The 27,620-nt window shown below is 38.8% G+C and overlaps 1 protein-coding gene and 1 long non-coding RNA gene across 2 annotated transcripts; both read left to right on the top strand.

Annotated features, from left to right (window-relative positions):
• The first annotated feature begins 1,785 nt into the window (after positions 1-1,785).
• LOC130455138 (uncharacterized) lies at positions 1,786-13,536 on the top strand. The gene is made up of 3 exons (XR_008913064.1): positions 1,786-1,937; positions 12,059-12,212; positions 13,399-13,536. It is a non-coding gene; the product is annotated as an uncharacterized LOC130455138 (long non-coding RNA).
• A 658-nt stretch (positions 13,537-14,194) lies between these two features.
• Positions 14,195-25,727, top strand: MAD2L1 (mitotic arrest deficient 2 like 1). Its single transcript, XM_001371509.4, has 5 exons — positions 14,195-14,462; positions 16,007-16,153; positions 20,031-20,151; positions 21,880-21,983; positions 24,820-25,727. The coding sequence occupies exons 1-5, from the start codon at positions 14,390-14,392 to the stop codon at positions 24,990-24,992; spliced, it is 618 nt and encodes a 205-aa protein (XP_001371546.1). The 5' UTR covers positions 14,195-14,389; the 3' UTR covers positions 24,993-25,727.
• Positions 25,728-27,620: the final 1,893 nt, after the last annotated feature.

Genomic DNA, 27,620 nt, shown 5'->3' with positions numbered 1-27,620 from the left:
GTACACAGAGACTGATACACTGTGGTACAATTGAATGTAAAGGACTTCTCCATAAGTGGTAATTCAGTGATCCTGAACAACTTGGAGGAATCTAGGGGAAAAAAACCAATATCCACATTCATAGGAAAAACTGTGGGAGTAAAAACACAGAAGAAAAACAACCTCTTGAATACATGTGTTGAAGGGATATGATTGGGAATGTAGACTTTAAATGAAAATCCTAATGTAAACACCAAGCACATGGAAATAGGTTCTGATCAAAGACACATGTAATACCCAATGAAATTGCACATTGGCTGCAGGAAGTGTGGGTGGAGGAGAGAGGGAAATAATGTGATTATTGTAACCAAGGAATAATGTTCTAAATTGACTAAATACATTAATTTAAAAAAATTATTCTCATTTGCCAGTTCCATCAAGGGAAGATTTTATATACCTGGGGTACACATTCCCCTCCAAATATATTGGCTTCAGACTTTATTCTTCCTCATCCTCTAATTTATCTTGCCCAGCAATTTTAATGTTTTAATATTTTTCCATGGTAACATGATTTGTGTTGTCTCCCATACCTCTTCCCTCCCCACTCCCCAAGGTGACAAGAAATTGCATTGGTTTATACATGTGTTATCACTTGATATCTATTTCCATTTTATTCATTTTTGTAACAGAGTAATCTCTTAAAACCAAAACTCCAACTCATATACCCATATAAATAAGTAATAAATCATATGTTTTTCTTCTGCATTTATACTCACACAGTTCTTTCCCTCAGTGTGGATAACATTCTTTCTCATAAGTCCCTCAGGGTTATCTTGGATCATTGCATTGCTATTAATAGCAGAGTCTATTACATATTTTTTTGATCATTACATAATGTTTCACTTTCTATGAACAATGTTTTCCTGGTCCTGCCCATTTCTCTCTGCATCAGTTCATGAAAGTATTTTCAATTTATATAGAAATCTTCCATTTCATCATTCCTTACAGCACAACAGTATTCCATCAGCATCATGAGCCACAATTTGTTCAGCCATTCCCCAATTAAGGGACATCCCCTCATTTTCCAATTTTTTGCTACCATAAAGAGTGCAGCTATGAATATTTTTTCTTTTTTTTTAAAATAAACCCTTACCTTCTGTCTTGGAGTCAATACTATGTATTGGCTCTAAGGCAGAAGAGTAGTAAGGGCTAGGCAATGGGGGTCAAGTGACTTGACCAGGGTCACACAGATGGGAAGTTGTGAACCTTAAAATTTCACAGACTTATGAATGTTAAAAATTTTACTCCACATTGAGGAATCCTCAAATTCCCTACTGAGAAATATTCCCCATTTTGATGTGAGAACTCACCAGGATCAGAAATGGGAGAACCTCTATTCCACCCATACTTAATAATGCTTTAGGGCAGAAAACTCCTTGCTAAACAAAAAAAGTACTTGGATCCATACTTATGGGGTGGCAAGGAGTTCTGTGAACCAGGCCTGTTTTTAGAATTGACACGAGATGCTAGGTACCTAAAAGGATCAGGCAAGTTTTCTCAAGTTGACTCAGCTGTGTTTTCTCTAGTTCAGACTTACTGAGGATCTTGGTCAACACAGCAGCATTTTTTCTGGTTCAGACTTACTGAGGAGATTTGTCGACTTAGCAGGAATTCAGATGGGCAGTCCTTTGGAAAGCGTCTACAGTGATTGGTAGATGTAAGGACTTAGGGGAGGTGACATGGGAGAAAAACCCCTATATAAGAAAAAGCAGAATCTCTTGATGATATATATCCCTTTGGAGAAAGCCTTTTGGAGGATCTCTGATGAGGACCGCTTGGGAAGAATCTCTTGAGAGAGGCCTTTTGGAACAGTCTCTGGCTGGAAGGCTCTCTGGTGAAGTCATCTGAGATGGAGCTGGCCTGATGTCACTAGAATCCTTGTTTAGTCAGACCTTGTGGTGAGTGTTAAAAAACTGACTGATTTCTCTCTTAAGACTCAGGTCTAGGCCATATTGGCTTGAGGCCCTTCATACTTATTCCTTTCTTACTCTCTCTCTCTTTCTTCGATTACTCATTGTGTTGTTAATAAAAATCTCTATAAAACCCAATTGACTTGGGTATTTGAATAATTGGGAATATTTCCCTGGCGACCACCTTATATTTGATTTAAAAACCCAAGACCCTGTAGTGAAACATATTTTCTGCAGTCAAATTTACTCACCCTCCCTTATATCTATCACAATTTATATCTTCCACCATTTTAACTCACTACAGTTTAAGATCTCAACCATTTTAAATCTCACAGAGTGTCTGAGGCCAGATTTGAACCTAGGACCTCCCGTCTCTAGCCCTGACTCTCAATCCACTGAGCCACCTACCTTCCCCCAGCTATGAATATTTTTGTACAAGTCTTTTCCCTTATTATTTCTTTGGGTTATAAGCTTAGCAGTAGTATATCTGGATCAAAAGGCAGACAGTCTTTTAAAGTCCTTTGTTGCCCATCAATTTTAGGTTCAATTTCCTAAATAAAATGCCATTTCAATCATCTGAGCCAGATTTCCAATGTGAGTTCATATTTCTAACTCCAATTGTAGCACTTCACTCACCATACAACCTAACAATTAAACAAAGTAGGAGATTTTGATCAATGATACATGTAAAACCCAGTGGAATTGCTCATTGGCTATAGGAGGGAGGAGGAAAGAGGGGAAGGAAAGAATATGAATAATGTAACCATGAGAAAATATTCTTAACTACTTAATTACATTTTTTTAAAAACATAGTAGGCCTCCTTTTGTTCATGTTCCAGGAGACACAGACCTGAGAGGGTAGAGACATCCTTAGAATCAGGAAGATTTGGGTTCAGTTCTTCCCTCTGACCCAAAATGACTATATAAACTTGGGCAATCATTCAACTTCTCAATGCTTTCGTCTAACTCTTTATGACTATTAAGTTGCAGAAAAGTCTCAATCTCTGTTGGTACAGAGGATTTCTTCATTTGGGACATCTTTCCCATTGAAGTCAGAGGTCCAATCTCTGTGTTCTTTCAAGCCACTACCCAGAGTACTTTTCCTCTACTTAGCTACTGGAAAACAATGCTACTCAGTATTGTAAGTAGTGTCACGTATCTGCGGGAAATCCCAAAATTATGGCCTTTATTTGTGATGCTTTGCATCCTATAATTTTGAAGGATATTTTTTTCCATCCACCCAAATTGACTAGAGTGTTCTTATTCTCCTGTGGATTCCAGAAGGCTGACTTCTCCATTTCTATTCAAATAGTAGAGGGAGAAATGCAATTTCTCAAGTAAATATATCCAGAAACAAGGCAGAAAAATCATACAAATAATGAAATACTGTAAACTAGCTTGTAAACAGTTAATATACAGTTTTAAAAACACTTAACACATTCAATTTGCTTGTTTCTCTTTTTAATAGCAACCATGGCTTTCCATTTCTGGCACACTCTGGAAAGGGGCTGTTTTAGATTTTATGCTAATTTGAAATCTACTGAGTTGTCAGGACTCACAGGCAGGGGAACCACCCTTTCGGGTCTTGTTAATACGTGTATGTGTATTCATACACACCTATATCTATAAACCTATGAGTTTGGGGGGCAATATATGTAACATGCTTTATATATGTAAAATGAATAAGTGCATAAGATTGAAAATTATGTAATTAGTGATCTTTTGAATCTTTAAAAATGAGAATTCTAGAAAGATAATTGAAAATGTATCTCATGGGGCAGCTGGGTGGCTCAGTGGTTTGAAAGGTAGTCCAATAGATAGGAGGTCCTGGGTTCAAATCTAGCCTCAGACACTTCCTAGCTGTCTGACCCTGGGCAAGTCACTTAACCCCCATTGCCTAGCCCTTACCAGTCCTCAGTCTTGGAACTGATACTTAGTATTGACTGTAAAACAGAAGGGAAAGTTTTGTTTGTTTGTTTTTTTAAGTGGCCCATTCTTATATACCTGGATCATTACCATTTCAGCTGGGCATTTTTGCTAACCTTTTCAGGCCACAATTTATTAACAAAATACTATTACTTGAATTCACCTAATACTACCATTATGTGCAGGGTGTCAAATGCCAAAATAAGGAATTTGCATTTTATCACGGGGGCAGTAGAGAACTCCTGAAAGTTTTTGTCTGGAGAGTATGACATGGTAGAATGGAAGATAGAGTCCAGGATTTGAGATTAGGAACAATTGTGTTCCAGTTTTACTTCATACATTCACTAGCTATATAAACCTGACCTCAGGGACACAATTTCTCTAAGCCCCAGTTTCCTTATCTACACACTGAGGATAATATAGAACCTACCTCACATATTTATTGAAAGGATTAAATGAAATAATAAATCCATAGCAGTTGGCAAACCCTCAAATACTATATAAATGTTAGCTATTGTTATTAACTAGTCATGTGTTCAGACTTGTACCATAGAAAGATTATTTTGACGTTTCTATAAAGGATGTGCATTTGAATTTTGTGTATTTATATTTTATTCTGCTAACCTTATGTCCATCTTATTTGGAGGAATAATCACCTTTATAGTATTTCTAATGAATAGTATCTCACTTTCAGGCCAGACAATGGTGACTTTCAACTCTTGAATGACTGGATAAAATAGTTTTCTCCTTTCCCATATCCTGATTCCTACCGACAAAGAGATGGGACATAGACAGGAAAGAGTGTGAGACTTGGGAGAAGCCTTCCTTAGGATCACTTAGATGATTCAAAAACAGAAGCAAAGGAAAGAATTAACAAGGATGTTTTCCTTCCCCCAACCCCCTTTATTTCTTCTTAATTTACTGAAGAAAAACTATTCTTTTTTTCTAGGAATATACCATAAGATGGCTAGAATCTATTCTATACTTGACCTTAAGTATAAAATAAGCTTAAAGAATTATTAGATTACCTGAAAACCATGATTTTTTTAAAAGTCCAGACATCATATTTCAAGAAATGTTAAAAGAAAAATGCAAAGTAGAAATGGAAAGAATGCACTGATCATATACTGCAAGAGATCCCAAAATGTAAATCACTAGGAATTTAATTATCATTAGGGAACTTAGGAGGAAACTACTTAGAAAGGGCAAGGTTGTAAACCTGTTATGTTGAAATTATCTCAGTAGAATAGAAAGGTTAGAAGAAGAATGTCCTTGGAGAATGTTGAAAGAAGAGAAAGAATGGGGGAAATTATCTCATATAGAAAGAGGCAAGAAAAGAAGAGTTTTTACAATGGAAGAGAAAATGGGAGTGGGATGAGATCAGTGCATGAATTTTACCCTTATCTAAACTAATTCTAAACTAAACATGGAAGTAGGAGGGGAAGAGTCTAAGAGAAAGAAGAGTGGTGACAAGGAGAGTAGGTTAAAGAAGTTAGTGGACAGAAAAAGAGGGTTGATTCAATTAATCAACAAAAAACTATTTATTAAATACCTATTGTGGGCCAGGCACAGTCCTTATACTATCTCAATACAAAGAATGAAACAATCTCTACTCCCAATGAGCTTAGGACAATGGAAAGAAGCACTTTAAATCACATAATGTGTAGGCATACAAAAATCAGTAAGTATTTGTTAAGCACCTACTGTATACTAGACCCTAAATTAAAGCCTGGGAATACAAAGACAAAAGTGAAACATTTCCTGACCTTAAGGAGAATTCTATTAGAGGAGAGATAAATATATTCACAGATAAGTGAATCCAAGTAATCCAGACTCAATCTCCTCCAGCTAGGTTACCTACAATTCCCTCTCAGGCTACTAGGTTTACAGCTGATGAGATTGGGCTGGGGAGAGAGAGGTGTTCTAATGCTATCAGTTTGAGCCCCCATTTTACTATGTTCCTCCTATTATCAGCCACCAGCAAACAATACCTCAGTTCTAGTTAACCAATTAACATCAATTAAATTTTTACAAAGGAATATGAACATGAAGATAGAGCAATCCCAGAAGCACAAAGCTTTCTCCTCCAATACCTCAGGGACACACTCTATCCCTCTCTCAGCTCAGTCTCTAGGGACAGAGGCCTCAAACTTTCTACAGAGCCTTGGTCACACCAAGTTCATGCCCAAATGGGGTGCTAATGCTAGGGGAGTCCCTGATTTGGCTAACATTTGGCTCAGTCCCAAAGGTCACTCCTCAGGACCTGAGAGTCAGACTGGAAGCTAACCCTAGCCTGGATTTCACTCCAGGGACCTCCTGGGGGGTGCCCCCTGGTTGTAGCTTTTAATCTCCTTCATCCAAAATGAAAGAATAAAAGCCAAGGTAAAGAAGAGAGGGGGCACTGAGACTTCTCCTCTCTGGCATGGTCTCTTTTACTTCCCCAGAACCCTGTCAGGAAGGCAGAAGTTGGCTGGAGAGAATGAAGTGGTTTGGGTCATGGAAGGCCTTTTGAATGCCTCAAAGTTCTGCCAATCAAAAAGTCTCTGACATGTAGCTAAGAGCCTGGAAGCAGAGACAGGCTATTTGTCCATGGTCCATATCTCTGAAAGGCATTTATGATAGACGTCATCATAAAGCAGGTTCCTCCAGGCTCTTGCATCTACTGGGCACTATAAAAGTTAAAATTAAATCTCAATAATAAAAATATTATATTTTAAGAGGTTTATTAATGATCATTAGAAATCAAGGAATAAAGAAGATACAAAATAAATACCAAATGCCCATGGCTGATCAGCCAGTTCAAACACCCACCTTACCACCATCAAACTCAGAACAGGAAGTAAAGAGCTGGGACCTTCCACATCCCTGCCTAATATCCCCTATCTACAGGAAGTACAGAATGACAGGAAGTCAATGGGCTCCTAGGAAATGTAGTTCTTTTTTAGGGTAACAGATTTTCAATTATACAGCATGCTTATAAACACTGGTCTCATTAGCCAGTCCCTTTTGGAATGCAACATACTCCTTTTTGGTAAACCCTTAGCTTCCATCTTAGAATCAATACTGTGTATTGCTCCCAAGACAAAAGAGCAGTAAGGGCTAAGAACTAGAACTAGAAGTGACTTGCCCAGGGTCACCCACATAGGAAGTGTTTGAGGCCAGATTTGTACCCAGGACCTCCATCTCTAGGTCTGGCTCTTAATCCACTGAGTCACTGGGCTTCCCCTGAGACCAAACACCCTTAGCTTCATGCAGGTTCTGAATAAAAGAGGTCAGGTCCCCAGTTATATATTTATACATATATGTGGAGGCATGTAACATGCTGTGATTGTGAAGGGTGGGAGTCGATTCAACTGCAGAATCAGGAAAGATCTCAAGTAAGTGATGGAGATGCTTGATCTTGAATGGAGCTAGTTGATCCAGGAGGCAGAGGTGAGGAAAGAGAATATTCTAGGCATGGAGGAAGCTGATAGAAGACACAGGAGGAATATGCAAGAAAGAACAGGTAGACTAGTTTAGGCAAGGTTCGGAATGTAGAATGTATGAAGGAGAGAGATATGTAGCTGGGCTGCAAAAGGGGACTAGAGTCAGACTACAAAAGGCCTTAGATCCAAAAGAGAGGAATTGATAGTTTGTCTTAAAGGTACCAGGGAGGGGTGAAGCTTTTTTAAAATTATTATTTATTTATTTTTAAATATTTTTCCATGTTTCCATGATTCATTTTCTTTCCCTCCCTCCTCCCAGAGTCAATAAAGCCATTCCACTGGGTTGTACAAATGTTGTCACTTGATACCTATTTCCATATGATTCATTTTTGCTATAGTGTGATCTTTTAACCCCAAATCACATCCCCATATATACATGTGATAAGTGATGTCTTGTGTTTTGCTTTTGTATTTCTACTCCCATAGTGAGTGAGGCTTTTTGTGGAGGAAAGTGATCTGGTAGGATATGTACTCTTGGAATAGGAGTGGTAGCTTAGTAGGGGATAGCCTGGAGAGAAGGAAGCTTTGGAATTAGGAAAAATATGAGGGGGCTAATGGAATACAAGAGGAGATAAGAGATAAGAGGTTGGACTTGGGTAGATGTGGCATGAATGAGAGAGAACTGGATGGATGTGAAAAATCTCAAGGAAATCCAATCAAGACTTGGCTACTGATCAGATGAGATGGGGAGGACCTGGAATGAATGAAAAATCCAGGCTGACTCATAATTTGATAACCTGGTGGAGCTCTTGATAGAAACAGGGAAGTATGGGAGAGGAGGAGGTTTGGGAGGAAAGATTGTGAATTTTGTTTAGGACACGTTGCATTTGAGATGCCTACAGTCCATCCAGGAGGAGATGGATGCAGGCAGCTGGAAATGCTGGACTGCATCCCAGAAAAGATATGAGACAAGGGCTGGATGTGTAGATTAGGGAATTATTAGCATGAAAATTATCACTGAATCCAGTGCTAGGGTAGGCAAGGGTAAAGAGAAGATGTATGTCTACACCTTAAGGTATGCCCTTTCCTAGCTGAAAGAGACCTTAGAGGTCACTAGGCCAAACTTTGAGGATGGTAAGGCCCAGAGAGGCTAAATGGGACTCTGGGTCACATAAGACAGAGGCAAAGTTCAGTCCATCAGTCTGCATTAAGTATTTACTTTGAGCCAGGCACTATGCTGAAAGCTAAGAATACCATGAAAAGCAAAACCAGACCCAAATCAAAGAGCTCATATTCTAATGGGGGAGACAAGATGTCAATAACCAGACCTCAAAGACATATAGGATGAGAAAGAAAGAAATCTTATTGGTGAAGGAGATCCCAAAAGGCCTCCTGGCATAGATGAGATTTGAGATGGTCCTTGAAAAAAGCCCTGAAACTGAAAGAACCAGTTTAGGGGATAGCAGAAACAAAAGAACATACATACAACAATATCTAGATCAAGGAAGGTGACTGTAACTGCATCACTAATGGTCTAGAAGGGTCTAAGTTAAAGGTTGCTGATTGATTTCATTAAAATAGACAAAGAGAGATAATTCTATCTGCAGACTTGAGAATTTTTTCTTAGAGAGTTCATTGATGGCTTATTCAAATTCTTTTTCTGAGATTTCTGAGAATATTTAAGTATTCCATCTCCTCTTTTGTTAATCTGGGCAATTTAGATTTTTTGTAAATATTCATCCATTTCACTTCAGATTTATTGGTATATAATTGGACAAAATAGTTCCTAATTGCTTCTTCATTTGGTGGTGAATATGCCCTTTTCATTTTTGATTTTCTTCTTTCATTTTTTTTCTTCTAAAAACCCTTATCTTCTGTCTTAGAATCATTACAGAAGAGCAGTAAGGGTTAGGCAATGGGGATTAAATGACTTGCCCACAGTCACACTAGGAAGTAAGCGCATGAGGCCAGGTTTGAACCTAGGACCTCAACTCTCAAATCACTGAGCCACCCAGCTACCTCCTCTTCTTTCACTTTTAATAAAATTAACCAATGCTCTATTTATTGTATTTGTTTTTTCATAAAGCCAACTAATAGTCTTATTTATTAGTTTAATGGTTCTCTTTGTTTTATTAATTTTTTCTTTTGATTTTTAGCATTTCCAAATTAGTCTTTAATTGGGGATTTCAAATTTGTTCTTTTTCTAGATTTTTTTTAGTTGTATGCCCAATTCATTGATCTGATTTTTCTATATTTTATTGATGTAAACATTTAGAAATATTAAATTTCTCCTAAGCACCACTTTGGCTGTATCTCATAAATTGTGATATATTGTTTTATCATTGTCATTCTCTTTCATGAATTTGTTTCTACAATTTGTTCTTTGACCTACCCCTTTTTTAGAATTATGGATGTGCCCTGTGCTGCTGAAAAGAAGGAATATTCCCTTTTATCCCTATTTAATTTTCTCCAGATATCTATTAAATCTAATTTTTCTAAAATTTCATTTCATTCACTTCTTCTTTGTTTATTTTTTTGTTTGATTTATCTAGTTCTGAGACAGGAAAATTGAGGTCCCCCACTAGAATATTTTTACTATTTGGGGCTAAATCTCATTTAACTTCTACTTTAAAAATTTTTGAGGTATCATTCTCATTCAGTTATGATAATTAACTATATTCCCTTCCCTCTTACTTTCCACTCTTGATCCTGCTTTCTTCTTTTACTCTGTCCCTCCACGTGTTTTGCTTTTAATCACCCCTTTCCTCCACATTTCCCCCTACTTCTCTATAAGATAGGATTCTATACCCAAATGAATATGGTGGCTATTCCCTCTCTGAATCAATTCTGATAAAAGTATGGTTTAAGCATTGCCCATAGCCATTCTCATCCTCCCTCCACTGTAATATTTTGCCTCTCTGTAAGGGAGATAATTTAATGGTTTTATCTCCCCCTTCCCTTTTCAACTAGTGCAAACCTGTTTTTTTTCACCCCTTGATTATTTTTTTGCCATATCATGCCATCCTAATCAACTTACTCTCACACCCTCTCTCTATGTATATTCCCTCTAACTGTTCTAATAATGATGAAAATTTAAGTCAAAAATATCAACTTTCCACATAGGAATATAAAGTTTGACCTTATCCAATCCCTTACATTTTTTCTTTCTTATTTATGTTTTTATTCTTATCTTGAGTCTTGTATTGGAACATCAAGTTGTTGTTTTTTTTAAATTTATGTCTGTTCATCAAGAATGCTTGGAAATCTTCTACTTTATTAAATGACTATTTCTCCCCTGAAAAAAATGTACTCAGCATTGTGCCTTCTTATCCTTTAATGTAAGAAGCTTCTAAGTCCTGTGTAATTCTGACTGTGGTTCCATATTTGAACTGCTTCTTTCTGGCTGCTTACAATATTTTTGCCTTGGCTTAGGATAAAATGAAAGTTTAAAAGATGCCTTTTTGATAGTTAAACATTGCCATCTTCTGGTCAATTGACTAATTTCAGGAAGATTTCTGTTGAAGCAATATTTCTCCCTTTAGTAGAATCCCACTTGCCCACAGAAGGAAAATCCTACTTAAAAATTAGAACTTTTTCAAACCAAATTTACAAGAAAGATTCCTTCAATATTTCCAAACAGCAATGGACTATGCATCAAGTTTGGAATCAGGAGGAGAATCTAGCCCAAACTTTTATAATCATCTGCAGAGTAAGCCAGATCAAATTATCTAACTTCTCTGGACATCTGTATGACAAGGGGATTGAGCTAGTACTAATATTATGATGATTATAAGTTTCATTTGTTATTTTACTATTGAGTCATTTCAGTCAAGTTCAATTCTTTATCACCCCATTTGGAATTTTCTTGGCAAAGATGCTTGAGAAGTTTGCCATTTCCTCCTTTAGCTCATTTTACAAATGAAGAAAGTGAAGTAAAAAAGATTGAGTGTCAGATCAGAACTTAGCAAGATGTCTTCTTGGATCGAAGGCTAGTCCTCTATCCACCATACCACCTACCATTCTTATTATTCATTATAATAACAAAATAGTTGTGTAATGCATAATGTAATTAATAATATCACTAATCATAATAATAATAGGATTTATAAAGCACTTTAGGGTTCACAAAACACTCTTTCATCCAATCATCAAAGGAACTCTAAGAGATGTGTTATTATTATCTCCATTTTACATTTAAGAAATCTGAGGAGGGTTATACAGTTCGTAAATGCCTAAGGTAGAATTTGAATTAAGGTCTTCCTGACTCCAGGCCCAGTGTTTTTATCCATTATACAAAATATCAGCTTAATTCTGACTATGGCAATTTATTTTGTATTTTGAAAGCACTTTTATATTCATAGCACATAACCATAATAATATAGGTTTGTTGTCATTTGTATTTTTTAAAGTTATTTCATTTTGCCTAATCACTAGCAAGTTGTCTTTTTTAATGGTCACTGACCTCCTGGGGGCATTTCAGCCTCCTGCTCCATCCTAGGTGAGATTGGTTAACTCATCCAGGATGATTTAAGAAATTCTACCCAATAGCTACCATAGAGATTTTTTGAATTGAAGACACATGATTCTAGAGATTTTGTTATCAAGCAGAGAGAACTCATTTGAGCCAGGGAGACTTTTGCCAAATCTTGAAGAAGAGGGTGAAATTTGTAGCTGTCATATCTGAGTTTGGTATTAGTGGTGACTGAGATTCTGAATGGACACAAAGTGTGGGAAACTGACCACTCTATTCCCTTCTAGGTGCTCTGGGATCTAGGGACACTGACTTCCTGGCTAGTCCCACAAAGAAGACACTCTATCTCCAGAATCAGGGGCATTTTCTCTGATTGTGCCCCCATACCTGGGATGTTCTTCCTCATCTTTGCCTCCTGCCTTCCTTCAAGTTTCTGCTAAAGTACTATTTGGATTTTATCACCGTTCCATATTTCTGTGTGCAAAAATGTATATTGTCTCCAGGAAAAATGTTGCTTCTTCAGTTAAGCAATGCTAGATCTTTTATGGGAATTAAATAAAGATTGAGGGCAGATCAGTATCACTGTAAATAAGATAGTTCCTTACTGTATACAATGTTCTCTTAGTTCTGTTCTTCACAATCTCATGTGGGTCTTTCCATGTTTTTCTCATATCAACCTGTTCATCATTTCTCACATCATAATAATACTATGCCATAACTTATTCAGCCATTCCTTAATTTTTGGGTTTCCTTTGCATTTCCAGTTCTTTGCCACCATTAATATGATATAAATATTTTAGAACATGTAGGTTTTTTCTTTTTTTCTCTGATCACCTTAGAAAAACAACCTAATAGTGGTATTACTGGGTCAAAGAGTATACCCAGTTTTGTAACTTTCAGGAAATAATCCCAGATTGCTCTTCAAAATGACTGGGTCAGTTCACAGTTCCACCAACAGTGTATTAGTGTCCCCATTTTCCCACATTCCCTACAACATGTCATTTTGCCCTTTTATCATTTAATTCAATCTGATAGGTATGGGATATCTCAGAGTTGTTTTGGTTTGCATTTTTCTAATCAATGACTTGGAGTATTTTTGTCATATGGCTATAGATAGCTTTTCTTCTTCCAGAAACTGCCTGGTCATTCCTTTGACTATTTATCATTTGGGGAATGAGTCCTATTCTTATATATCTTTCAGTTCCCTAGGTGTTTGAGATATGAATCCTCTGTCAGAAAACTCTAAATTTTCCCCCAAATTTTCTATTTTCTTTCTTCTCTTGGCTGTCTGTTTCTTCGTGAACCCATCTGGGGCTTTCCTAGAAAAGACAAATGGCAATGAAGGGATCCAAACCATAGACTACCAAGGCCACATGTTGATTTTTTTTCCCTTTTTAAAATTTAGAATATTTTTCCATGGCTACAGGATTCATGATCCCCTCCCTTTCCTCCCCCTCCCAAAGCCAACAAGCAATTCCACTGGACTATATATGTATGATTGTTCAAAACCTATTTCATGTTATTCATATCTGCAGTGGAATTGTCTTTTAACATCAAAACCCTAATCATATCCTATTGCACTATGTGATCAATAACATATTTTTCTAATGCATTTTTGTTTCCACAGTTCTTTCTTCTAAATTCCTCTGGATTGTCCTGGATTATTGCATTGCTACTAGTAGAGAAGTCTATTACATTCAATTGTGCCACAGTGTCTCAGTCTCTGTGTACAATGTTCTCCTGGTTCTATTCCTTTCACTCTGCATCCATTCCTAGAGGTCCTTCCAGTCTCCATGGAATTCCTCCAGTTTATTATTCCTTTCAACACAACAATATTCCATCACCAACAGATAGCACAATGTGTTCAGCCATTCCCCAATCAAAGGGCATCCCCTCATTTTCCAATTTTTTTTTGCCACCACAAAGAGCACAGCTATGAATATTTTTGTACAAGTCTTTTTCCTTATTATCTCTTTGGGGTACAAAACAAATCTACAAGTGTAGATTTGTCTCACACTTCACAGTTCAGTAAACTGAGGCCCAACTTCACATTTCCCCCATCAGGCGCCAGAAAAAAGCACCCCAGACTGGGTCTCATTCAGTGAGAGGCTGTCTCGCTTTTTCCGTTTTCAGTTCCCTGGCCTCAATGTCCTCATCTGCAGGGTCCCTTGTTTCTCTGAATTCCCCTCCAGCAGCCCAGGGACAAGTACATGCTTGTAGGAAGACTTGTGCCTATGTTGCATCCTCCAGGAGGTGGGGTGGGGAAAGAAAGCTCACCGGACAGGCTGCGCCTGCGCAGAGAGATAGAGGCGTTTTTTTCCGCCCACAACAGGACGCCAGAAGTTTCAAAGAAGAGCGGGAAGCGGTGGGAAGGGCTGAATGTGATAATTTGCGCCTGCGCAATGGTGGAGACGAGGGAGGAAGTCGAGTTCACAGGACCTGGTTGCCCTTGCGCGGAACTGCGCGCAGGCGGACGACGGCACTGCGCGTGCGCTGCTCCTGCCCCGCCCCACGCGTTCGTGGTGACGCTCCCGGCGCGGTTGCATTTGAAAGCTGTGGCCTGGCTGTTGTGGGGCCGACTCGCGCCCGTGCGGCTCGACCTGACTGTGACCGCAACCATGGAGCTTCAGCTCACCCGGGACCAGGGCATAACCCTGCGCGGCAGCGCCGACATCGTCGCTGAGTTCTTCTGTGAGTACCACCCCTTCCATACATACACACACGCGTCTGCGATGCCTCAGTTTTCCCGTCTGTTAAGTGGCCACAGGGGCTGGGCAAGGGGTCCAGAAGCGCCGATCTCACTTGCGGCCGGAAGCCAAGGACCCATGCCCTCCTTGCCCTGCTCCTATTACATACAGGGAAACTGAGGCCCGGAGACTGGAGCCCTCTCCCCCATTAAACACGATCTGGAGGGCAGTTAGAGTCCCCAAGCCCACGGATCCAGCCCCGTCTGCCCTTGGAAATCACAAGGCACTGAGGGAGGAAGGGAGCTGGAGGACATTTGGCCATCTCTAAATCTACAGCACCAATACATATTTATATGTTGCTCATGTGGTGCGTGCATATTACTATTACAGATTACTGCTACGTGCCAGTGGCATAGTAAGGGATCCAAAGGCACAAACAAGCCAGACCTTCTACAGGAGAAATGGATGAAGAGGGGCTGAGAAGACGAGGGATAGGGGAAGGTGCCTGGCAAGCTGGAGAGGGAGGACAGTCCAGAGAATAGGAAGGTGGGCACAGCTGAGGCCCCTCGTGAGATGGGCTCTGACCTGTGATAATGGCTCACCCACTATCAGAATTAAAAGTAATTGAGGTCCAGGCAAGTCACCCGGGTAATAAGACAAGATTCATTGTCTGACCCACCGGGTTGCCTACAGTTTTGTCCCCTGGACAGCTTTGATTTTGGTGATAGAATATTGATCTCATTGTGAAACTTGATTCATTTCAGTGTTTACTTTTCAATGAAATGAGCACAGTATTGGGTGAGCAGTCTCTCCACCAACACTTGTTGACTGACCAAACAATTTTATTTAGGCTATATTTGGGAGTGGGGAAAAGGAGAGCTAGGGGTAATAATAAGCTCTTAGTGACTTGTACTGTTACTGAAGGGAAAACATGGTGAACCTTTGATTTCATCCATGTTAATGAGCATACACCTTGAGGTCCTTTCATACCTCCACTATATCAGATACCTCATTTTGTTATCAGTGACTTTGGTTTTCTCTTAGGATATCAGCAGAGTGCAAAACTATCAGTTTGGAAAACCTCTTTAGTACCAGCATAGTAATAAACTTTAAAAACTAGTTAGCTAAATTTCGAAAGGCTCATCATAGATAGTCAGTCACTCCATGATTAATAATATCTTTGTCTTTAGCAAACTTAAAATCTGTAAATGCCAAACGTTATAGATAGATGATGTTTTCTATTTTCATATATTAGCTATTTTAGCATTGCATTAAGACATAAACATGAGAAAAGTAACATTTTTGTGGCCATACGTCAAGAAGATTATTTCTATCATAAATATTTACTGGCCACAAAAACTTAAATATTTTCTATAGGAAAAATCAAAGTAGGAGGAGTGAGTATGTAATTGCATTTTGTATAAAACGTGATTTTTAGAGGGGGATTTAATTTCTTTCCTGCTAAAAATAGACTTGAGTTAAAGCATTTTGTGACCTATAAAAAAAATTCCTGTTTTTGTTTGTTTGTTTGTTTGTTTTTGCTTTCAGCATTTGGTGTCAACAGTATATTATATCAGCGAGGTATATATCCATCTGAAACCTTTACTCGAGTACAGAAATACGGACTTACTTTGCTTGTAACAACAGATCCTGATCTCATTAAATACTTGAATAATGTGGTGGACCAGCTAAAAGGTATTTGAGCTGAAATAAGTGGTTTTGTCTATTTCCAGAACTTGCCAAACCAAATAAGTATAGGAGAATCTCTGTTCTTTGTCCAAATATCAAGTGCTGCTGTTTTTGTCATACCATTTCAATGTCACATCAGCCAATAAATATTAAGTCTCTTCTGTGTGCCAGGAGCTGTACTATCCTAAGCACTGGTGATCCAAAGAAAGAAAAGACAATCCCTATTCTCAAAGGGCTCACAGTGTAAGAGAAGACCAAAAACTGTGTATAAGCAATATATACAGGAAATAAGCATCAGAAGAAGGCACTTGAATTAAGGAGGATTGGGAAAAGCTTTCTGAAGAAAGTGGAATTATAACTGGGACCCAAAGGAAGCCAGGGAGTAGAGATGTGGAAAGAATTCAGTGCATGGTAGATGGCCACTGAATTCCTGGAGACACTGGAGAGGATGGTCTTGGAAGAATAGCAAGGAGACCAGTGTCACTGGGTAGTAGGGTACATGGGAGGGGGGGATGGAGGTATAAGGGATGAAAAAACTGGAGGGGGGGGAAGGACAAAAGCAATTTTCATTTTGATCTTAGAAGTAATAGGGAGCCACTGGAGTTCACTGAGCAAGGGTAGTGGGGTGATGGGGCAGAGTTCTGCTTTAAGAAGATCACTTTGAGTAGAGGATAAATTGGATGGATTGGAGTGAAAAGTGACCTGAGGCAAATGGACCCCACCAGCAGACTATTGCTGTTATCTAGATGTGAGGTGAGAGGAGAGAAAAGGAGTCATCCCAGAGAATATTGCTCAGGGCAAATCAGGGTTGGTCTTGGCAATAGCTTGGATATGAGGGAAGGGTAAGGAGTCCAGGATAACTCCTAGGACGAATGCCTTAGGGACTGGGAGAGTGGTAGTGCCTTTGACAGTAAGAAAAGTTAGACAAAAGATGTTTAAAGTTCACATCATTGTAACAGTATTTAATATTGTAAAGGTTAAATCAGGAGTTTTGACAAAAATAAGAGAACAGCTTTTAACAAATTTTAATATAGGAAAAGAGAAATATGGGAAATCTAGGAAAGAGATAAAGAGAGATTGCCTAACTCCTAAAGTGATAACTACCTATAACTATCTATAATTGTCTATAACTTCCTAAAACTATAAAGTCCAACTGATCAATAGCAACCACCCCTCACAAAGTTTCAATTCAATATAGTGTTTTTCCTAAGATCTGCCTCAATCAAGAATGTCAAGATCTCTCTTCAGCCACTCCCAGCCAACCAACTCCCAACTGTCAGCACCTAACTTCCATCAACTGACTTTGGCTCCTTTTATATACTTTTTTTACCTTATTTCCTGTCATTGTGGGCTGATTTATCCCTACACATCTCTATGGTAAAAGGACCACTAGGTCCCCTATTAAAAACAGGAATAAAGAATTCCCTTTTACAATATCAAGAAACTGAGGGCACTTGGGTATCACAGTAACGGAGTTGGGTCTGGAGTCTGGGAGACCTGGGTTTGAATATTGCCCCTGACAGTGACCCTAGGCATGTCACTTGATTTCTTCCTTTTCTAAGTTTCCTCATCTGTAAAATGAAGATTTAAAAAATCTGCCATTCTTTCACAGAGATCAATTTAGTTAACTTATAAAATGCTTTGCAAACCTTGAAGTGCTATGTAAATGCCACCATTAGAGCACTATTAGGATTTTTTTTTCATTTTCTCACTTTAGGATTTTGTAGTATGGATCACTGCAGGAGAGGGAATTAAAGGAAATTAAAAATAGGAAGTTCTCCAAGCCCCCAGGGTGGCATGGTTGGGTTGATGGAAGGATACACCCCTCTCAGGAACAGTGACAGGTAATTTGATGTTTCTTCCAGAACTGGGGTCTAGTAGTATTTGGGGAGAGATCATCTCTCTTCAGGAGAGCAGGGCCCCAGAGTATTCATTCCTCCAGGACCTCATCTCCAGAAGAGAGTTGGCTTTTGGTGAGGAGGCTGTAGAATAGGTAGAAAGATGGAAGTAACTTGGGTGCAGGGCCTTTCTTTAAGCTTGCCTTTTAGTGTTCCCAAGAAAGGAATTTCTCCACTGTGGCCCCCCAGTAAGTCAGAAGAATATTAGCCCATATATCTGCATTTTCGGCTCCTTATTTTAAAAGGAAGTAGTAGGAAGAGTGAAGTTAACCAGCTCTGATTAAGCCCCCACCTTCGGTGCCAGGCATTCCACTAAGCCCTAGAGATACAAAGAAAGGCAGAAATCCCTGCTCTCTGGGAGGACACAGCCTTAATAGGGAGACAATATCCAACCACAATGAACAAATAAGACATTCATGTTAAGTTGTGTGTAATCAAAAGAGGAAGGCACTCAATAAGACAGATGGTAAAGGTTTTTGTCTTTTTTTAGAATATTTTTCCATAGTTAGCTGATTCATGATTCCCCTCTCCTTCCAGAGCTGACAAGCAGTTCCACTGGGTTATACTTGTATCATTGTTCAAAAACCTATTTCCATGTTATTCATATCTACAGTAGTGATCTTTTACCATCAAAACCCTAATCCTATCGAGCTATGTGATCAATCATATGGTTTTCTAATGCATTTCTGTTCCCACAGTTCTTTATCGTAAGTTCCTCTGGATTGTCCTGGGTCATTGCATTGCTGCTGGTAGAAAAGTCTATTACATTCTATTGTGCCACAGTGTATCAGTCTCTGTATAAGGTTCTCCTGGTTCTGCTTCTTTCACTCTGCATCAGTTCCTGTAGTTCATTCCAGTTCACATGGAATTCCTCCAGTTCATTATTCTTTTGAGCACAATAGTATTCCATCACCAACATATACCACAGTTTGTTCAGCCATTCCCCAATTGAGGGACACACCCTCATTTTCCAATTTTTGGCTACCACAAAGAGCACAGCTATGAATATTTTTGTACAAGTCTTTTTCCTTATTATCTCTTTGGGATACAAACCCAGCAGTGGTATGACTGGGTCAAAGGGCAGGCATTCATTTAAAGCCCTTTGCACCTAGTTCCAAATTGCTCTCCAGAATGACTGGATAAATTCACAACTCCACCAGCAGTGTCTTAGTGTCCCATTTTGCCACATCCTCTCCAACATTTATCCCTTTCCTTTTCTGTCATATTGACCAATCTGCTAAGTGTAAAGTAGTACCTCAGAGCTGTCTTAATTTTCATTTCTCTTAATCAGAAGGGATTTAGAACACTCTTTCATGTGCTTATTGATAGTTTTGATTTCTTTCTGTAAAAACTGCCCACTCATATCCCTTAACCATTTGTTGATCAGAGAATGGCTTGATTTTTTTGTAAATTTGACTTAGTTCCTTATATATTTGGGAAATTAAACCTTTGTCAGAGAGTTTTGTTATTAAAATGTTCTCCCAGTTTGTTGCTTTCCTTCTAATTTTGGTTGCGTTGGGTTTCTTTGTATAAAAACCTTTTTAATTTGATAAAATCAAAGTCATTCATTTTACATTTTCTAATGTTCTCTATCTCTTACTTGGTCTTAAATTAAGAAAGTAAAGATTTTTTAAAAAAGAAAAGAAATTATCATTTTGGAGGTGCCTTATTTTTGGTTCCCTCTTCAGTTCCTGCTATTAGCTTGTAGCTCTTTGCCCCACCCCTTTGTTTCAGTTGGACCTCACTCTTAGAAATAGTAATTCCTGCTGTAATTCCTTTGTCATTGATTGTGCTCATTTTTATTATTAACCTTTGCCTTCCCTACCTATGATCATTTATTCTTCCATTTGTCTCAAAATGTTTCTTCCTTGGTTCATGCCTCCCTACTCTTTTGGGTGATAAAATTGGTTATAATTTGATTGCCTCCAAATATTGACATCATTTTGTTGGCAGTAGATACAAATAGACATTTGATCATGTTACAGACTGGTTATACAAGTGTTCGGTTCAAAAGCTGGTGGTAGTGATTTCAAATATTGAAAGTGGTGAAGTCCTTGAACGATGGCAGTTTGATATTGAATGTGACAAGACAGCAAAAGAAGACAGGTAAGTACTCATTTGGGTTGCTTTGGGGGTTTTTTATTTCACTTTTTCCCAATAACTATTATCAGTACTAAGTCTCCAATGGAAAACATGCAAGCAACAACACATTGGCTTTGTGCTAAACTTTTTTTTTTTTTTGAGATTCAGTCTCTCTATTTTGTACAAGCTAGAGGCTGTATAGAACATAGGCCTGATGCTAGGAGTGATCAATATAGAAGTTTTAGTGATCAGTACAGGTGGTTTCCCTGGACCTGTTTATTCCTCCATAGTTTGCCTGTTGGCTCCCAGCCAACTCTCCATATTGATACATACTTAGGGCCAAAATCTAATGGGCCTTAACCCTTCTGTAGCTGAGAACTCTAAGACTCAAGCAAGCCACCAGTCTCAAGTAACAGGGATTTGAGACATGTGCCCCTAATCCTTTCAGACTGCTTTTTGCTAGTCTTTTTTTTTTAAACTCTTAATCTTTTGTCTTAGAATTAATACTGTGTATTGGTTCCCAGGCAGAAGAAAGGTAAGGGTTAGGCAATGGGGGCTTAAGTGGCTAGGAAGTGTCTGAGGGAAGTTAGATTTGAACCCAGGACTTCCCTCCCATCTCTAGACTTATCTCTCAATCCACTGAGTCACCTAACCATTCCACTGTAGTGCTAGTCTTTCAATTAAATGACAAATGCCCCATCAATGACCTTTCATTTTAATTGTACTTTCTAGAAACTAAATTTCTGAATATTAAGTTACTGTTCTATTCCTCAGCATTTTGAGGAAATTAGATTCAAATATATTGTTGAATCATTTCAGTAGTGCCCTGCTCATTGTGACCACGTTTGGAGTTTTCTTAGCAAAAAAAAAAAGGTTTGCCATTTCTTTCTACTAATAAGAAAACTGAGGCAATCAGTGGCTTGCCCAGAGTCATACTGCTAGGATGTATCTGAGACTGGATTTGAACTAAGGAAGTTGACTCTTCCTGATTCCAAGCTCAATGCTCTTATCCACTGCACAACCCCACTGCTGTATAGAACAGAATCTTAACATGTCTTGCAAGTGGAAATGAGGCAGGATAGTGGATAGAAGGTCTAGAAATCTAGGTCTCTGTGACGCTGGATCTAGCATTACTCTCTCTACTTCAGATTACTTACTCTCAGAGTAGAAATAGAAGCTTGCTAGTTTCTTTCCTGGGAGTTTTCTAGCTTGACGATATCACAAGTGCAAACCTAAAAGCAGAGACCAACTCTTACCACAACCCTAGGGATGGAGGTGTGTGGCCAAGTCTGAAAAATAGAAAGGAATAAAGGGGCTGTATTTGGGAGATGGTCATGAGGACTAACTACTATGTCCTTACAGGAATCAGGAAGTAATGACTTGACTTTAAGTTGCTTTTAATAAAATCAAAATCAAGTTATTAGCACCTTCATTTTTCATTCTTGTATCTCTAAAACCCAATACAGAAACTTAATCTGTTATAGTCCTTTGTTGTATTATCTAAAGTTGTCACATAAAGGAACTAGAAATGTAATGTTTAACTTTTAAGAAATTATGAAGATTTGGCAGGTTAAAAATCCACTAGTCAGGGGCTGTGATCTCATGATTTTTTTTTAATGAGCTTAGTTTTTCTCAGGAACAGCTGTTAGACTTAACCTGCTGTTATTTTATTTTATAATGATCTTAGGAAGCCTTTTGTTACTTTTCATTCATTCAGCTTCATGAACTAATATATTTTGTTTCCTTTTGTAGTGCACCAAGAGAGAAATCCGCAAAATCTATCCAAGATGAAATCCGGTCTGTGATTCGACAGATTACAGCCACTGTGACATTCCTGCCATTGTTAGAAGCAGCTTGTAAGTATTTGGTATAAACCTTGTTTTCTTTGACCACATTTGAATAATTCTGAGATTGGTTCCTGCCCTTTGGAATCTTTTGTTCAACTTAAATGTGATTGAAGGAATTTTGCAGCTTTGGGATCATGTAATGAAGCCATTAGGCTGGCAGATGGATTCCCACTTATGAGAGGTCTTAGAGCTAGTTAGTGATGAGGTCTGGGACAGAACCCAAGGCCTCCCAGGTCTCAAACCAAAAAAAGATCTTATGTAATGAGCAAAAAGATGAAATAACTAAGGAAACAAAGGTTTGCTCTTCTGAGCATATAGATCTATTAAGTAATGCATGACAGTCACCTAAGAAATCGGATCTAAGTCCCTGCTTCTATTTAAGGCTAGACCCAAAATACAAAAGAAGACGGTCTACAATTAATCAAATAAGACCAATTAATTAAAAGGAAACAACACATTAGATAATCTAATTTCTAACTGGACAAAGTTTTCATATTGGGAGGGGGAGAACGGACAGGTGCAGTTCCCTGAATTCAGGGAAAGAAGTGGCCTACCCCTCTAAATATTGGTAAATATTCAAAGGAACACGAAACTAGAAGTGATTGATCATTATGGGGCCAGTTTTCAGGTAAGTTGTGAATTGCTTGTGATGTACAATTATGTGAAAACTCCTTACATCAATCTTAGGATCTGACTGCATTTCTGGTCAACAGTTTCTAGGTCCTTGTTTAAGGGTCTCTAAACAGCAGCTACAGCTGGTCTGGTTTCCCAGCCATGCAACGTTAGGTTCAAACGAAGCAGTAGAAGAATTTTCTCCCAATTCCTAAGACTGAATTTGGACTAGGACCGTAATTGAATAGAAAAGGGAACTAAACTAGCTCCAAAATTCAGCCACAAGATGGAGTCAGTGTAGTTCACTCAGTTCCCACAATTAACCACTTGCTGTCCTAATCCCCTCAGTTCCTTCAATTTTCTCACATTTTTCAACATACTTGTTAATTAAGCAGAAGTCATGTCCCCCTCCCCCCACATCACTGAAAGTGCTTTAGTTAATACTTTTTTCAAACTACAATGACTTTGTCACAGATCTTGGATGAAAGAATGGGACCAAAGGAACCAGACAGAAACAAACAAGTTTAAGATTTGAAACCAGAACTACTAGATCTGGGTTCAAATTCTACCTTGACCTATGAGATCCTTTTTCAAGTGACTCAAGCTCCCTAGACTTTGGTTTCTTAAAGTAAGAGGATTAGATTAAGTATTCATAAAGTCATGGTCTTAATCTAAATTTGTCTAACTTAGTCAATAGTGCCGTGTTTTCTATTTTGGAATTTTTTCATTTTATATGTTCTCTATTGACCCACCTGATTATAAATCTGTTTTCAGTTTTACCAAAACATACAAAATATCTTTTTTCAAAATTCCCATAATGTGCTTTAGGATTAAACCAGCAACTTATACTTTCTTTTTTATTTTAATCTGTTTGTACTAATAAGTCCCTAGTTTGAACTGATAATCAGGAAGACTTTTCTACCCAAATTCAAGTCTTCCCTCAGATACCTACTGGCTGTGTGACCATGGACAAGTCACTTAACTTAACCTCAGTTTCCTCACCTCTCAAATGAGATGGATAAGGAAATGGCAAACCACTTTGCCTAGAAAACCCCAAATAAGGTCATGAAGAATCAAATGTGACTGAAACAACATCAACTGATAAACCCCCTATGTAGCAGTCCAGCCCATAGGCATTATGGGGAGACAAGGATTGTGAGTGAGCACATGGCCATCCTGCGCATGGCAATGGGCTCTATCGCCAGCATGGCTGAAGTTTAGGCCCGAAACCTGGCTTTCCTTTGTCTCACTCTCCGGGGATAATAACCCCACCTTCACCTTGTCATAAGTTGCGTTATCCAATGGCAATACCCCAGGTAACTCATCCATATGCATTGAGGTATCATGTAACTGTTCAATATGTATTGAGCTCATTTGTATATCAAAGACAATAAAATGAGCAAGCCACAGCCAGCCCGCCCACTTGGAGGACACCCACGGGTTTGCAAAGGAGCATCTTCTCCCCTTTCTCGCTCCTCTCTATCTTTCTCACTAAGGCCTGGCATGCCTTCCTTCCTCTCTCTTTCTTCTAATGCTAATACCTAGCATTATCTGCCTCCTTTAGTTTCTGATCTCCTTTCCTACTGAGCTAGCATTATCCTCTGACCAGGGCAGTGTTAAATTGAGACCATTGGGTGGGATAGCCTGGATAGTAACGCCCAGTAGTCGGAGCTGCTGTGGCTCCTAAAAATGATAATTGTTTACTGACTCGGTTATTTACATCTCTAAAGTCGGCTCTTCACGCCCTTCGCGGGATCTAAAACTTCTACCCTGTTTCTATCTTCTCTCCTTGCAACCTCTCGCGGGCCGGGAGGTTGTACCCTAACTCTTAGCTAGTTTTGTGTTTTCTGATTTTCACAGAACCTCTCCAAAAGTCCAGTTCGCTGTCCATAAAATATCATTTTGAGATCCCTCTCTTCTTGAGCTGTGTGTCAACAAACTAGATTGAATCTCCACTTCACCAAAAAGCTGATGATTCGAATCCTAGTATTTTTTTTAATTGCTTTTAAAGAAGTGTTTTCCTATTTGCAAACTTTGAATGTTCTATGAATTTTGATGATAAAAGAATTTGAGTTTCTCATATGAAAGTATTCAGTAAGGAACATGCTGGTGTAAACCATATCTAACCAGCAGTATCAAAAGAGGAGGTACATTGCTCTGAAACTAGCTGATTAAAACAGAATGCCCATTGAAAATAACTTCTCACCAACTCCATTATTTTCCCTCATTCCAGGTTCATTTGATCTACTCATTTATACGGACAAAGAACTGGTAGTCCCTGATAAATGGGAAGAGTCTGGACCACAGTTTATTGCCAACTCCGAAGAGGTCCGCCTAAGGTCCTTTACCACTACCATCCACAAAGTAAATAGCATGGTGGCCTACAAAATTCCTGTCAATGAATGAGGGGCATGGATAGGAAAATAATGTATGTGTGATTCTCAGATCTCATTTCCCTTAAGATAATTTAACTAGAATTGGTGCATTCTATTTCAGTGGTTAAACATTAAATGGGAAAACTAATTGTCGGCCGTAGCGGGCATAATTATTCCACTGGCTGTACATACTTGACCTACTGTAGGGCTAACAGCATGGCTTAGAGAGGATTTTAGTGCTAGCCTTTCATTTTATTGTGTTTTTGGCTAAAATAGGTTAGCGCAGAGACGTGGTGAAGCATTGCTCAGTAAATGGAAGAATATATTCAGTGGCAGATGCTAAAGCATAATTAGTGGTCAGCCTCTGAAAGGAGTAGGCATTCTTTTCGATCTTTGGTCTAGAGTTGACACTTACTTCAAATATGATGTGAGAGGTTGATGAATGTATCAAAAGAGGCCTAAATATTACAATTCTTTGTTCTTCAGTTTTGATTTTGTTCTCCTGGGAGTAGTGAAAAAGATTGATATTATGAATCCATCAGTTGTAACAATGACGAATTCATTTTGTCACAGAATGTCATCTACCTATATACTTCTTTGAAAACCAGGATCTTAAATACTATCAGTATTTGTATAGCTGCTTATTATGCTCCAGATTTTTCTACTCTGACTTCAGGACAAAACTAATTTTCTAAAATGTCTGTCTTTTTTATATGTTCTGCTATAATCAAGCCTTAAATGATGAAATAAAGTTAATTTTGTGGCTTGTTTGTGTCGGTTATTATCAATAATTACATATCGTACCCTAAAAATATAAGTTTATGGACCATGCATCCAGAGACTGGAGTAGTAGAAGGAACACAGGGTTTGGAGGCAGACAGTGTTGTTTCTCCTCCTTGACATTTGTTTCACGTAGTTCTCTGCCCCTCATTTTTGCCATTATGGTGATGGGAAGAGGGTTGAATTCTTCAATTTGTTATCTTTAACCAGTATGGAACAGCTCTGTAGACAGAGGACCTGGATTCAAATCCGGCCTGTCAGTACTTGTGTGACCATGACCAAGAAACAACATCTCAGGGCCTCAGTTTCCAGTGTGTAAAATGAAAGAGTTAGACTAGTTTAATGTCCTTTTCACTTTTAAAACTATGATCCTATGAACAATGAGTTGCTAGGAAGTAAAATGGTTTTCTGCACTAAAGTGGGTAAACAAAAGCTAACATACCGGGTTGTCTTATTTGCTGTTCTCTTGGCCTGAGCTTAACATTTTATTTCGGGAGTTAATTCCTCCCTCAAATCTACCTTTTCTAGTCAGAGCTATCCCTCAGCATCCCAGAGATGTGCCCTTCTTATTTTCGCTCTTGTGATCCTCTGGAATGCCTTTTCTTTTACCTACACCTCCCTGTGCACACCCTATCTACACTTCACTAGAGTTTCAGACACTCATCTAGGTAGCCTTCCCTTGCTCTGGGCTACATAATATAATGCCCTTTTCTCCTTACATACAGTTTAGCATTTGATTCAGTCACCTGAATGAGGTGGGACTGTGGTCCTAGCTCTCTGCTAAGCCCTGGGGGATACAATAAAAAGCAAAAGACAGCCCTTGCCCTGCAGGAGCTCTGACTGACTAGGGAGAGGACATGCTAAATACAATTAAGCTATACAGGATAAATAGAAAAAGCAGAGAAAGACTTCCTATGGAAGATGTGATTTTAGCTGGGATTATCGGAAACTAAAAGACAAAGCATTCCAGTCATGTATAGATGACAGCCAAGAGATGTCTCTTATTCATGGAACAACCAGGAAGCCAGCATCATTGGACCAAAATATGGGGAGGAGAGGAAGGAAGGTGGGATGAATTGGAGAGAATTCTCTAGTGCTGGAAGTTATGGGAAGGCCCTGGAGTTTGAGTAAGGAGGTGACATGGTGACATGGGCACATAGGAAGGAAGATCATTTGGGGGGCTGAATGCAGAATGGACTACAGTGGGGAGGAGTATGCCAGGCAGACCCACTAGCAGTGATAGTCCAGGGTGAGGTGATAGGGGTGGGGGCATATTTGAGAAAGATGCTGCAAAGGTGAAATCAATAGATCTTGGCAATCAGCTTGGACATGAGGGGTGAGAGGTTGCAAGCCTAGTGACTAGAAGGATGGTGGTGATGCCCTTCCTTGACAGTAAATATATCCTGATAGGAAGTGCGAGCTTGATATTGACTGGGAGAAAATGAGTTCAGTGTTGGACCTTTTGAGCTTAAGGTGATTAATTACAAATCCAGAGATTAGGAATGCATGAGTAGATCTGAGAGCTGATGTGATCAAGTGAAGGATAGAGGGAAGAAGAGATAGGACCAGCAACTGGAGGAAGAATCAGCAAAAAATGATTGAAAAAGAACTGGAAAACCTAGAGATGAGGGACATTTGTCTTGGGCCAACAGTGCCCCTACCCCCATTCTCTCCCCCCCCCCCCCATTTTTCTCTCTCAATAAAGCATATTTTTTAAAAAACAGCAACAACAAACCTAGCGGTGAGAGTATTGAAGATAGAAGTCAATGGCTGCAGAAAGGTCAAGGGGGGGAGGATTGAGAAAAGACCATTGGATCTGGCAATTAGGAAGTCAGTAACTTTTGAGGTAGTCATTTCTGTTCAATGATAAGGTTATAGA

This window comes from Monodelphis domestica, chromosome 6, assembly GCF_027887165.1.
Source record: "Monodelphis domestica isolate mMonDom1 chromosome 6, mMonDom1.pri, whole genome shotgun sequence".
Classification (NCBI taxonomy): domain Eukaryota; kingdom Metazoa; phylum Chordata; class Mammalia; order Didelphimorphia; family Didelphidae; genus Monodelphis; species Monodelphis domestica.
This window is presented reverse-complemented; position numbering and strand designations above follow the sequence as displayed.